The sequence below is a fragment of the Alligator mississippiensis genome, chromosome 7 (genome assembly GCF_030867095.1).
Source record: "Alligator mississippiensis isolate rAllMis1 chromosome 7, rAllMis1, whole genome shotgun sequence".
In the NCBI taxonomy this organism is placed as follows: domain Eukaryota; kingdom Metazoa; phylum Chordata; order Crocodylia; family Alligatoridae; genus Alligator; species Alligator mississippiensis.
Window position 1 is genome coordinate 10237517 of NC_081830.1, and position 13720 is coordinate 10251236.

The 13720-nt window shown below is 58.0% G+C and overlaps 2 protein-coding genes across 2 annotated transcripts; both read right to left on the minus strand.

Moving 5' to 3' along the window:
• Positions 1–1060: 1060 nt before the first annotated feature.
• On the minus strand, positions 1061–10585 carry DDX56 (DEAD-box helicase 56). Its single transcript, XM_019498970.2, has 14 exons — positions 9988–10585; positions 9616–9777; positions 9294–9454; positions 8071–8241; positions 7510–7600; positions 6946–7190; positions 6171–6302; positions 5965–6078; positions 5441–5535; positions 4926–4999; positions 4601–4690; positions 4351–4456; positions 3782–3876; positions 1061–3589 (listed from the first exon to the last, which is right to left on the minus strand). Exons 1-14 carry the CDS (start codon positions 10042–10044, stop codon positions 3497–3499), a joined length of 1686 nt encoding a protein of 561 aa, XP_019354515.2. The 5' UTR covers positions 10045–10585; the 3' UTR covers positions 1061–3496.
• A 263-nt stretch (positions 10586–10848) lies between these two features.
• On the minus strand, positions 10849–13701 carry TMED4 (transmembrane p24 trafficking protein 4). The gene is made up of 5 exons (XM_019498973.2): positions 13498–13701; positions 13020–13120; positions 12679–12804; positions 12009–12155; positions 10849–11566 (listed from the first exon to the last, which is right to left on the minus strand). Exons 1-5 carry the CDS (start codon positions 13679–13681, stop codon positions 11417–11419), a joined length of 708 nt encoding a protein of 235 aa, XP_019354518.1. The 5' UTR covers positions 13682–13701; the 3' UTR covers positions 10849–11416.
• Between the last annotated feature and the right edge of the window lie 19 nt (positions 13702–13720).

Below are 13720 nucleotides of genomic sequence, written 5' to 3' on the forward strand. Positions count from 1 at the left end.
AGGCAGCAGCTGGGCCCATAAATCCCAGGAATCATTAACCCAGCCGCCCACGGGAACCAGGACAGCCCCTGCCCCCACCCCAGGGAAGGCAAAAATGCCTCCGTTCCTCTTTCTACCATGCCACATGCGGGCAGGGCCAAGCACCTGAAGGGGAAACCGGGGTTTCACCCCCCCTACCAAGGCTGAAGCCTTCCTGATCTGGGGTCAGGGGTCCAGATCAGGAATCTCTTCCAGCCCCAGGGCAGAACAGTGGATAGAGCTCAACCCCTGCAGCCCTGAGGCTAGAGCATGCTCAGTGTATGGCCTACCCCAGCCAAAAGGGGGCAAGGGGGATCATACTGAACATGCTTAGTGCAGACAGAAGGTCCTGAGCATATTTATCCACTCATATTCAGAATTAATCACCCACTCAACATTTGCATGTATTTGCCTGGGAGCACTGAGTCACACCCCTTTCCTTGCCCCACACCCAGCGTTGTATTCCTTGCTTCTTCTAAATTATTCTAATAGACACAAAACAAACACCAATGCAGCTTCAATTCGGCTAATTAATACAAATATTCATAGTATACTTGAATAGAAATTCCCATTTACACTTCTTCTGGGAATGACTGAAGACATGCAAAACACATGCCAATGCAGCAATATATCCTAATATCTGCAAATAATAATAAGGAATTTAAATATATACAAAATATATTCACTTTTACGCTTTTCTAAAATGCAAAAACACAGCAGTGTTTATCCGAATATATGCAAAATATATCATATTTGAATATATGCAAATAATCACTTATGCTTGTCAGAAAGGAACATCTAATAGATGGAAAATACAGCTACAGTGGTGTTTATTCTAATGTATGCAAATATTATAATACATTTGAATATATGTAAAAGAGCCCCTATGCTTCTTGGAAAGGAATGATCTAATTGATGGGAAACCTGGTGATACAGCAGCATCTATCCTAGTTGTATGCAATCTATAATGTATTCAAATATATGCAAAATAGTCATCTTCCTGCTTCATCTTGAAAAGGATTAATCTAAAGGACACAAAACATGCTCATGCATCAGAGTTTTATTCTAATTATATGCAAACATCTTATAAGGCGTTTGAATTAGGCTCCACTGTTATACTTCTTGCAAAGGAACAATGCAATACATACAAAAAATGCATCGAGTGGTGTTTATTATAGTGTATGCAAATACATTACAATTTATCTGAATATATGCAAAGCAGAGTCACCTTTATTCCTCTTCTCAGGCAGGAAGGAGCCAGGCAAGGAGACACCCATGCCACCCTGGGCAAGGCCATGTGCGTTGGTGCCCCCCTCCCTGGCACATTGCCTGGCACGTCGGCACCGATAAGGACAATTGCAGAAGGGTTCAAGGAGGCACTCGGGCCTGGCCTTGCTCCAGGGAGCCCCAAGGTCACTGGGTGGCATAGTTGGGGAGGGCATAGGGTAGGCACAGCAGGAACTCGTAGGGCAGGTGAGCTATGGGCTGTGGCAGTGTTATGGGGTTGCTGCACGATGGGTGGGAAGCTGAAGCTGGGGAGTAGGCGCTTGGCTCTAGTGACAGATGGGGATATGGGGCTGTTGTGTGTAGCTGGGGTGTCAGGTGTGTGGTTGTAGGGATATGAGATACAAGTGTGGGGTTGTTGTGTGTAGCTGGGGTCAAGCAAGTGCCTGTAGTGATGAAATGGGGGTATGGGGTTGCATGTAGCTGGAGGGAGGTGTATGGCAGCAGGATTAGGAGATAGGGTGTAGAGTTGCTGTGCAGCTGGGGGCAGGTGTACGGTTGTAGGGATAGTTGGCTGTTGTGTAGCTGGGGTCAGGTGCATGGCTATAGGGATAGGAGACAGAGGTGTAGAGCTGCTGTGTATAGCTGGGGGGTATGTGTGTGGTTGTAGGAATATATAGGATATGGGGTTGCAGGCAACTGGGGGCAGGTGCATGGTTGTAGGAACAGGAGATGGGGTGTGCGGGTGTTGCAAGTAGCTGAGGGTCAGGTGTGGAACTGTAGGGATTGGAGATGGTGCCATATACAACCACAAGTTACTGCGTGTAGTTAGCAACAGCCAGGGGGTGACAGACAGCTGTAGCCAGAGGCACCGAGCAACCATGGCTCGGGCTAGTCTTGCATGTGGCTGGGGCTGGGTGTTAGACCTAGAGCTGTAGCTAGAGAATATGAGTGGCATGCGGCTGTAGCTATACCAGGGAAGCATGGAGTGTATGCATTGCAATGGAGCTACTGGCTGAAGCAACAGCAGACCTGCAAGTGTTGTGTAGAGCAGGGAGTGGAGGCATGCAGAAGGGCTACAGGTGCTGTGCGGCTGTAGTGATGGGGCCTGGGGTGCTATGTGCGACTACCCCTGAGGCCCAGGCAATTCTATGACCCCTCTGCACTCCCACCTCCCCAGTTGCGTGATGCCTGGGTGCTCTGCTGCTATCTCCTGGGCAGGGTTTAGGGCCCGGTCATGGCCTTGAGGCACCTCCCAAGGCCCCGATAAGGCGCTGATAGGGGGAGCCAGAAAGATAAGGCCTAAGGACACCTGCCCGCCCCACACTCCAACTGCCTTTGCCCCTGCTGGGCCTGGGGAGCTGCAGCCACGTGCAATGCCTTGCACCCGGCCCCAGGTGGCTGTAGCTGGGCCAAGGGGCAGCGAGAAAAACTGAGAAGGGATTGAGAGGTAGGCCAGGAGTCTTAGCCTCACCTTTCAGAAAGGGCAACCCTGACCACAGCTCACCCTAGCACCCTGAACACTTCACTCCCCAACCCGTAACATCACAACCACCCCCTAAGCCCACCCCCTTCTGGCCCTAGCAACACTAACCCCTCCCCCCAATTCCCCTTTGCTAATGAGCAGGGGAAAGGGACACACCAGAAATTATGTCAGATCACACCCCACAATTGCTAATGCCCAGGGAAAAAGCACATGGATACACCAATATATATGGTAGTAACCTACTGGTACTTTAATTAAGGTAATTAAGAGGGTAATTAAGAGGCTGGGTTATTAAGGACCTTGCTTCTTGGAGTGTTCGTACCATGGTACGCTCTTGGCACCCAGAGCTCACAGCCTAGGGTTAGCCATCCACACTGTGGAAGGCCATAACCCATGCCGCCACCTTTTTCCCCCTTAGAGGACCTCAATGACCCACTCAATCTAGCTTAAAGAATACCTGCAGGAACCAGGCGAGAGGATAATACCAGGGAGCTGGTGGGTAAGGGGTTATTATTGTGCCCAGCTGAACTGGTCCATTTCAGCCAGGGGACTTGAAACTGACATGAAATTGACCAGGCTAGCCCCCCACACCCAGGCACACCTCAGGGTAGTTCCTGGGTGGGGGTATAGTCCCTATTCAGGGCTTTTTAGCTTCAGTCTCTGGAGTTTTGCTGCCAAAAGGTGAAAGGTTCTTTCTGGTTATTCAGAAGCCCCCTACCCCATTGCTGCTCTGCCTCTTTCTGAGTCCATCCAGTCAAGCCCAATGGGTCAAGCTATCGTCTCCTCTTCCTTCTTGGCCAAGCGCCGGGGTTTCCTGCCCAGGTAGCGAAAGCTCCGGAGAGGGTTACGGGTCCCCCGGGACTGGGTAGAGGGGAGGCAGTCACATCTCAGCACCAGCCTTGTACAATTAAGCCCACAACACGCTCCACCCCAGAAGTGGCTACATCTCCCTAGCCAGGTAACAGGTAATAAGTATAGCCATCACCAACCCCACCCCCTTGGGGAATCCCAAGGCATGTCCAGGTCTCCAGGGAGTTAGGAGGGGATGCTCACCTGGAAGCCAGCTCTGTTGTGGGCTGGAGGCTTGTGGCGCTGACGCTTGCGCTTGCTGAGATGGGGCCGGGCAACGCTTCGTAGGCTGGGGGGCACTATGGGGGAGAGGGGGAGGGTCAGTGACATTCACTGGGGGGGGGGATATCAAGACCACCTCCCACCAGCCCCTCAGGCAGGGCTGCCTCCTAGCTCCCACCCTGGGGGCCCTGGCTAACTGATCTCCACCCGAGGTGGTCACATCTCAGCACCAGATAAGGCATCTTTGTGTCAAGCAGCACACCAGACAGACCCCAGCCCAGCTCTTTCTCCAGGGGTCCTGATATAACCAGCCCCCGACATGTTCCACCACAGAAGTGGCTGCATCTCAGTGCACAAGTCCCTTTATAAACAGCCCTCAACATGTCCTATCCCAGAGGTGGTTGCATCTCAGCACCGGACATGGCATCCCTGTGTTAAGCAGCATCCTCCACCGCACTCGAGCCCAGATGGCTGTATCCCAAGGGGCCCCGATATAACCAGCCCTCTGCCCAGGCTCCACCCAGAAGCAGCCACATGGCAGGGGCACGTACCCAGGTAGTCAGGCACGTGGCGGAGGTGGGGCTTGATGATGGCAGGGTGCAGGGGCCGATCATGCCGCAACAAATGCAAGTCCCGGGGGTTGTCCTCAAAGTATGTCTGTGGGTAGAGAAGCAGGGAAGGGATGCAGCCTGTTAGGACCCCAACCAGGCCAGGCATAGCCTGGAGGACCCCTCCCTGGGCAGGGGGTGCTCCTGGCCACAGAAGTTAACGCTGGCATGGGCAGCAGTCCCCCCCAGCTACCTTAAGCTTCTCCGAGTTGAGCAGCTCATCCTTGATGTCCCGCAACCGTGCCTCCTTGATAGCCTGTTTGGTCACTGACCGCATGGCATCCTGGGGAAGAGATGCAGGATGGGGTCAGAGCTCCCCCCACACAGCTTCTGGACCCCACCCGCAGCCTTATAACAATGGGGGACCCTTGCCCTGCCCCTCACCCACACCCACCCTCAACCTCACTCAACCAACCAAGCAACCCCCAAGCTCTGGCTTTGCCCTTCCCCACTCCCCAGGCCCCTAAACCCTAGCATAATCTCCCCCAAACCCCTGACACTGCCCCCACAACACCTACTCGGCAGCGGTAACGCAACCCCTCAATCTCTTCCATGTGGAACTGGTAGGGCTGGATGGCAGCTTCAGCATTATCTGGGGGGAGAAATGGAGAAGGGGAGTGGGTAAGAGGGGTCCTAGACCCCTCAGAACCCAGCTTAGAGTAACCCCAAGCCCAGCCCCCCCACCTCTAAGGTGAGAGATCAGGGTGATGTAGCCTGTCCCAAAGCTGTGACCCCCCCACCCCCTATGATACCCCCCTGAGATCCCTATTCAATGCCAGTCCCCACAACCCTCCAGATTCCCCCCCTGCCAGCAGATAGATCAGGGCATTGGGCCCAGTCTGAGCTGTGTAACCCTCCCTGCCCCAAGCCCTTGTGTCACCCCTAAGACCTCCTAGACCCCCACCCAGGAGCCCCCAAACTGATGGGGCAGCTGAGAACCTGGTTTGGGACAGGCCCCAGGGCCCTGATGTGACCTCCATCCAGAGCCCCTATGTCACCCCAAGATCCTCTCACCCTCCACTCATGCACCCACCTGCCCCCAGCACCTCCTCGATGGCATCCAGCTGCGGGCACTCTGATGGCAGCACAAAGGTCAAGACCGTCCCGGGGTTGTCAGCACGGGCTGTCCTGGGTTGGGAGGGTGTCACAAGGGGCAGGAATCAGAGCAGGCTCCAACTGCCCCAGAGAGGGGGGCAACAAAGCAGGGGGCACCTGTCCTGTCTCCCAGTTGTTCACTAGGGTCTGGCAATTACCACCCCCCCAATCTCTGCAGGGTGCCAGAACAATAATGACTTGTTAGGTGCTGTTAACTATACATCAGGGTGATTCTAGGAACAGAAAGACCCAGACAGACATCCACAGCCAATCAGCAGAAGCTGCTAATGGACTTTTGGGAGGAAATAGAAAGATTTTGGGTGAATTCATTATTTAATTAACTATTAATGCAGAAAGTCTCCAGGCTGGGCTGGGCTGGGCCCCTGTGCCCATGGCTATAGGATCTCTCCCCCATCTCAGCCCTTCCAGCCCCACTGCACATATTCTGACCCTACCCCATACCTGCCAGCCCGGTGGACGTAGGCTTCGAGGGTGGGGGGCACATCAAAGTTGATGACAGCTGCCACGTCCTGGAAGTCTATGCCCCTCGAGACGCCAAACTCAGGGTCCTGGCCTCTGTGGGGGGGAAGGAGGGGTCAGGAGAGGTGGGGAACCTGCCAGGGAGGAACCCCCCTCCCCAAATAAACCCCAACTCTCCCAGGACTCACTTGTCAGCCTTGGGGCCCTTGCGGGCTTTCCTGCGGGTCCGGGCCTGGGCCTGGCTCTTCACCGTGTCCAGCTCATCAGTGGCGATAAGGTAGTCGTAGAAGCCTTGGTTGAACTGGCTGAGGATATGGCACCTGTGGGGGGGTGGGAGGGGTGGATCTCAATACCCCCTGCCCCATGCTCCCCTAGACCCCACCCCTTGCTTTAGATTCCCCCCCCCCCACATCATCCCATTCTAGATCCCCTAGGACCCCCCACCCTCACTTGCTCTAGAACAGTAACAGCCTAGATCCCGTCCCCTGCTTTAGATCCACCTGCTCCAGGTTCCCAGAGCCTTCCCCTGCTCTAGATCCCCAACCTCCTCCCCACACTACAGCCCCTGCCCTGCTTTAGCTCTCCCACTCTAGACCCCCTTCCCCAACTCTAGATCCCCACTATCTTAGATTCCCATCTCCACCACCGCACTAGATCTCCCCCAGACCTCTTTCCCCACTCTAGGTCCTCCAGATCCTTCTCCATTCTAAATCCCCACCACTGTTCTAGATCCCCCGCTCTAAAACCCCTCACTCTAGATCCACCCACATCAGAGCAGAAGAGAAGGATCTAAGTTCCCCCATTCTCGATTCCCCCCACCCCCTTCAGATCCCTTTGCTCTGCTTTAGACATGGACCCCACCCCAGAGCACCACACCCCACTCCAGATCCTCTCACCTGCTCTCGATCCCACCAGACCCTTCCCCCCAGGTGACCCCCAACTCCAGCCCCCCCAGGGAAATACCTGGAGCGGGCGGGCAGCTGGGCGTTGAGCAGGCCAGCAGGCAGGCCGAGCTGCTCGAGGAAGAGGCGGAGGCGGTAACCGCGCTCCAGGGCACCAGCGAAGAGCAGAGCACGGCCACGCAGCAGCCCCAGCTTGAGCAGCGCATACAGCACCAGGCACTTGTCCTCCTCTGTCCCCAGTTCCAAGCGCCACTGCTGCAACTGGGCCGGCCCTGGCAGCCGTGCCTCTTGCAGCCGCAGTGTCACCTGCCCCCCCCACATAACACAGCCTGGGTCAGCACTAAGCTGGGAAAAAACTGAGGAATGGCAAAGGTGGGGAGGTAGGGCTGGCAAGCAAGCAGGGAACAAACCCAGGCATCCTGGCTCTAAGTGCTGCAATTCCAGTTATGTGATGGCAAACTGAGGCACAGCAAGGGGCAGGGGAAAGACAATCCTGCTCATGCCTTAGCCCCCTCCAGCTGCGACCAGCCCCAAGTCTCCCCCAGCCAGCAGCCACCAACCACCCCCCACTCCCACTTAACCCCATGTCCCAGCAACTCCCCAGCCTCCTCCCACCATGACACACCGGGTTGTGCAGCACCAGCTCCTTGAGCGCCTCTACATCAGGGCTGAAAGTAGCAGACATGAGGAAGCTCTGGTGGATCCGTGGTAGGTGGCTGCAGGGAGGGAGCGAGGGTGGGGTGCCAGGGTCAGCCCAGCTCAAGTGCCCTCCATGGCTCCCAGCACCCCCCAGGATTTTCCCTATGCCGCCAGTATCCCATCAGGGCTTCCAGGACCCCACAAGATCCTCCCAACACCCCCAGTACCCACCCTGTGCTCCCCCAGCAGCCCCTCAGTATCCTAACAGTGCCCTTCAGTGCCCCCCCAGTATCATCCCAGAGCCCCTCATGCCCATCCAGGACTCTCATTATGCCCCCCAGTACCCCCAGTAAACCCAGCACCCCAATTTCCCCCAGTACCCTCCCAGTATCCTGTGCCCTCCCCAGCACTAACCTATAACCTAGTACTTTCAGTACCCTCCCAGTGCCTGTACATACTCCCAGTAGCCCCCCCCGCCCTTCCCCAGTTCCACCCCTGAGAGACTCCACCAGTACTGCCAGCACCCCTCCTCCTAGGCCATCCTTACCACAGCAGGCTCTTGAGGTCATCCTCAAAGCCGAAGGAGAGCAGCAGGTCAGCCTCATCCAGCACCAACAGCTCCAGTGAATTACGGAGGCTCAGTCCATGGCTTAACACATGGGCCAGCACCCGCCCAGGGGTCCCCACCACCACATCTGGCTTCTCCATCAGCAGGGGCCTAAGGTACAGCGAGGCAGAACAGGCATGAGGCTGGAATCTGCACCACCTCCCTAAGTGCTGCTTGCAGCTACAGGAGAGGAAACTGAGGCACAGCTGGGTTGGCAGGACAAAAAGAATCCATGCATCCTGGCTCTGGGTGCCAGGATTGCTGCTACAGGAGAAGAAAATAAAGGGGGGAGCAGGGCAAGAGAGTCTGAAAGAATCCAAGGGACTGGGGGAGGGGGCAGGTGGTGAGTGGGAGAGACATCCTATGCAAATAAGGAAGAAAAGCAAAAGAGACCCAGGGAAATCTGTGCTAATGTAGGGGGAGAAGCATATAAGCAGCCCCACCCCCTAAATGCTTCACGTGCAAATGAGAGGAGAAACAGAAAGTCAGCCCCACCTCTGAGACCCCCTCTATGCAAATGAAAGAGTACACAGGTGACCTAACCCATGTGCGGACCTAACATGCAAGTGAATGACAAGAAGCACAGGGGTGGCCCAAGTCTTAGGGTCACCAATGCAAATGACAGGTCAGGTCTGGGCTTATGGGTTGCCCCAGGCCCTAAAGGGCCCCCCTCATTAAAGGAGGAGACTATACAGGTGATGTCAGCCATGTGGGGCCTGGTGTGTAGATAAGAGGGAGATGCACAGAAAGGCTCCACCCCTTAGGACTGTCTATACAAACACTAGGAGAAGCTTTCAAGAATCCCCCATACAAATGAGGGCAATAGGTAGGTGATCTTGGGGGGGGGGGGGGGGGGGTGTCTTATATGCAGATGAATAGAAAAGTACTGAGGGGTGGCCCAACCCTGTAATCGGATGCATGCAAATGAGGAAAGGAGTCTAGGAGATCCCCTATGCAGATAAAGGGAAAACATGTCACCTGTGGGGGGTGGGGCCTTTGATGTCACCTGTAGGGGTGGGTCCAATATGCAGACACAGGGAAAAGAGCACAGAGAAGACTCCACCTCTCAGGGATGTCCACGCAGGCCAGGCCCCCGCCCTACTGCACTCAAACCAAGAGGATGGGGATTAACATGGCCCGGCTCCTTCATGGCAGCCACTAACCTCTGCGCCGCTGGCTCAGTAGGGGCTGAGAGATCAGCAATGCGGACATGGCGGGTACAGTAGGCGGCCAGGTCCCGCAGCATGGTAGTCGCCTGCCGGCCCAGTTCCTTGGTGGGCACCAGCACCAGGGCCCGCACTGCCTGCTCCTGCACTGCTGGGCCCTGTCAGGGCAATAGGAAGGGGTCAGGACCCCACTCCTGCCCCCACAGAGCTCCAAGGCCAGGCGCTGCCCAAGTAAAGGCCTAAGGGAGGTTGGCTCCACCCCAGGCCAGTGAGGGCAGGGCATAGAGCAGGCCCACCCCTTCCCAGCCCCCGAGGGTACCTGCTTGAGTTGCAGCAGGCGCTGGATGAGGGGGATGGCGTAGGCAGCCGTCTTGCCTGAGCCGGTGCGGGCACGCGCCAGAAGATCCTTGCCCTCCAGGGCCAGGGGGATGGCCTTGTCCTGGATCAGCGTGGGGCTGGCCCAGCCCAGCTCCGCGATGGCCTGCGGGAGGGACCCAGGCGTCGGGCTCCCTCCGCTCCCACGGGCTCCCCCTGCCCCCGCGCTCCCACAGGCCTGAAGCGTCCGGGCCCAGCCCCTGCTCTAAAACCCACCAACCTCCCCACCCAGAGCGGGGAGGAGAGCCCAGGCGTCCGAGCTCCCAGCCACCCCCACGCTCCCCTCCTGGATAGGACCCAGGCGTCCGAACCCCACCTGCAGCAGACGCGGGTCCAACCCCATGTGCGCGAAACTCGTGCTGGGCGCCGCCATGTTCGCCGCTAGCTTCTGTCAAGCCTGGCGCGCATGCGCCCATGCACTTCCGGAACCCGGACGGAGGCGCACTAGGCATGCGCCGACCAGCTTCGGGTGGGGAGGGGGGCAGATGGTCTCAGTGCGCATGCTCCCACCAACGAGACCAAGTCCCTGGGCTAGAGCGTAGCTTCTCCTCCGTACTGCTCCTCGGCTGGAGGACCGCCCCAGCTTCGTACCGCACCAGGCACGAAGGGGCCTTATAGCTGGAGCCCTGGGGCTTTGCGGAGGTGGCACCAGGTCCAGGATTCCTGGGTTCCCGGGCCAGGTCAGGGCAGCCAGGACACCTGGGTTGCATCCCAGCTTTGCCTCAAGTAACCCAGGTGTCCGAGCCCCTGCCCCCTCCCCACCAAAAAAATCCGGGCATCCAAGTTCCTCCTCCCCCAGCAGCTGAATAGACCCCAGGTGTCCAAACATGGGGGTCCCTTGCTGCCCCACAGGCAACGTCACATCTGCCCTGGGGTCATCGATGGACCCACCTCCCTAGGGCAAAAGAGCCCTCCTATTTACTCAGTGCCTGCTGCCACCCCCTTCCCCCCTCCCCCCCCAGCCCTGGCACACAGCAAGGCATATCCCAACTCCCAAATACACCGGCACTATGCTCAGCTTAAAGCCAGTTCCCCCAGTTCAAGAAGCAGTGCCCCTTCTGTGCAAAGGAGCTGGGTACTGTAATGACCCTGCCTGGTGCTGCCTGCAGAGCCCTCCACCTCCAGGCTCTTGCGGGCACAGGCTTCATAGCCCCCAAATCACCAGCCAGCTGCTGGGTACTGGAACGGGTGTTTTATTGCGCTCCATAAAACAATCATAACAAAAATGCCTCTTTTCAAAGCCCATGACAGCGACTGCGGCTGGGCACAGAAAAGAGGGCAGGGAGTCTGGGACACTCGTGATGCGTTGCGGGTGAGGGGAAGCTAGGTTAAGTGGTCTGATGGCTTCCTCTTCTACCCTCTGTTGTGCACTGGCACTGGGCAGATGCCCTCATGCCAATCCCCACCCTCCCCACCCCCTGGCTGTGCCTCGCTTAAGAGAGCAGGCCACCTGCCAGGCACTGCTAAAGGCACCGTGGGGGCACAAAGCAGCCCCTGCCTCCTGCTTGATAACAGCTCCCCAGGGCTCCCAGTACCCCCAGGGCTCCTAGTCCCTCCCCCCTTGGCCCCCAGTACCCCTCCCCTCCAGTGCCGGCATCCTGACAGTGCCCCCCAGCTCCCTGCCAGGCAGAGAAGCCTGCTATTCTCATGGCAAATCAGTGCTAGACTGAACTCAGGGGTAAAGGAGATAGGAAGACAGTGGGGGGAAAGGAGAAAGGGGAATGGGGGGTGGGCAAGGAGGGCATTTAAACCAGCTTCTTGGCCTCAAAGAAGCTCTTCAGATGCCGCATCTGCCAGACACCAGTGAGGATGAGGATGATGGTCTGGGCGATGGACCACCAGAGCACTCGCTGGTTGGTGCTCTCGCTAGTCATCCGGAACCTCTCTTCGCGGTACTGGGGGAGGCGGGTGGAAAAAAAATCACAAAGGATGGTCAGACCAGGACAAAAACCACCTCCCGCAGCCTCCCAGGTGCCCCCTGGCACTGCCTCAGCTTGTGCCCCTCTGATGCCAGCTGCAGCTTTGATAACTGCCCCCCCACCACCTCAAAAAAACCATGTAGCCATAGTGATCCCAGTGTCCCCACCAGTGCCTTGCCTAGGGCTCCCAATAACACCCCCGGTACCCCTCAGAGTTCCTAGTACCCCCAGTACCTCCCCGGTGCTCCTAGTACCTTCCCCAGCATTCCCAATGCCACCCCAGTGCTCCTTGTACCCCCTCCTATTGGGTGCTCCCTGTACACACACCTGCATTGGGGATGAAGGCAGAGATGTCCCCTTTCCTTCAGGCAGGGACACCCCCACCCTCCCCACCCTACTCTGGGCCCTCTGCTCTTACCCGCTGGTAGTTCTGCTCCTTTTGGATCTGCTCGACCTGGTCAAGGAGCTGGCGAGCGCGAAGCTGCAATTCTGTTAGCTTGTCCTTGGCAGCAATCTCAGGGTAGTTGTTGGTGTGTTCCCCTACCTGGATGTCCAGGTGCACTCGCTGCAGGGGGGGAGGGGGAGAGAGGCAGGGGATTAAGGGGGTGGGGGGACAGCCAATGAGCCAGTCACAGCCACCTCCAGGGCCCATCTGTTCAGCCATGAGCGGGGGGAGCTGTACATAGCCCAGATGCCTCTGTTTCTGAGGCAAATGAGGCACAGAAGGGGCTGGCAGGCTGGCCCTGGGGAGTGAACCCAGGAGTCCTAACAGGCTGCCCCCTCCAGAGATGAATTGCTTCATTCCCAGAGCTCAGAACTCAACCAGGCATCTGGGCTCTGATACCCCACCAGTTAGGGAGAGAACCCAGGAGTTCAGGCCCCCCAGCCCCACACGCTCGAACAGCTAGAACCCACTCTCCTCCCAGAGCCAGGAGAGAATCCAGCATCCCGGGTCCCCATCCCCTGTTCTAACCACAGACCCCCACTCCACAGACAGAAAACAGCCCAGGAGTCCAGGCTCCCAGCTCCACCCTGCTCGGCCCGGATAGAACCCAGCTGTCCGGGTTCCAAGCTCCCCCGGGAGTTACCAGCTTGCCACCGGCGAAGAGCGCCATGCGGGTGGAGTTGGAGTGGAGGCAGATCTGGTGCTCGCCAGGAGTGTGCGAGGTGAAGGTAAAGCGACCCTCGGAGCCGTACTGCCGAGACAACACCACCTGCAGAGACCAAGCTGTGAGATCCCAAGCAGGGATGCAACCCAGCATCCGGGCTCCCAGGTCACCATTCCCAGTGGGAAAGAACCCAGGCATCCCCCAAAAGCCAGGGCAGAGCCCAGGTGTCTGCCGGGCTCCCACGTCTCCCTTCCCAGCAGGCCAGAGCCCGGGTGCCTCAGCACCCCCAGCCAGGCGTCCAGGCCGGCCCCACCCCTCACCTTGCCATCGGGGTCCTTCACCTCCACGTGCATGCCCAGCCCCGGCGTGGAGGGCAGGAAGGACTCACTCTGCTTGTCCCACAGCTGTGTGCGGTAGTTCCCTGTGGGGTTGGAGGGGGGTCAGGCTGGGGTGGCAGCAACCCCCCACCCTGTACAACCCCTGGCTGTCCCGTCCCTGCCCCCATGACCCCCTCCCCCTACCTGACCTCCCACCTCGCTTCCACCCCCCCAGTCTCCTCCATCCTCCGGCCCACCTGTTGGTTTCTCCCACCCCCGCACTTCCGGCGGTCCCCTGCCCCCCCCAACCTGTCTGTCACCGGGCCCCAGTGTTAGTTGGGATCTTTCACCCCCCACCCAGGACCGAGTCAGTCTCTTCCCGCCCCCCGGTTACCATGCTAGCGCCCACGCCAGCGAGGCCCTGGTTGGTTTCGCCCTCCCAGTTGCCATGGTATCACCCGCGAGACCCCTCCCCCCTCACCGATCACCATGGTCTCGTCCGGAATCTCCTCGATGAAGCAGCGCTTCTCGGTCTCCCCGATGTGGAAGTAGAGCGCATGCGCACCAGTCCCCGCCAGCAGCACCGTACCGGCCAGCACCCACAACGCGCTGAGCCCCCCGCCGCCCGCCATGGTCGCACCCGCTGCCAGCAGCTTACTGTGCATGCGCCTCCGTGGCCAGACGGGAATGGACCGCAATGCGCA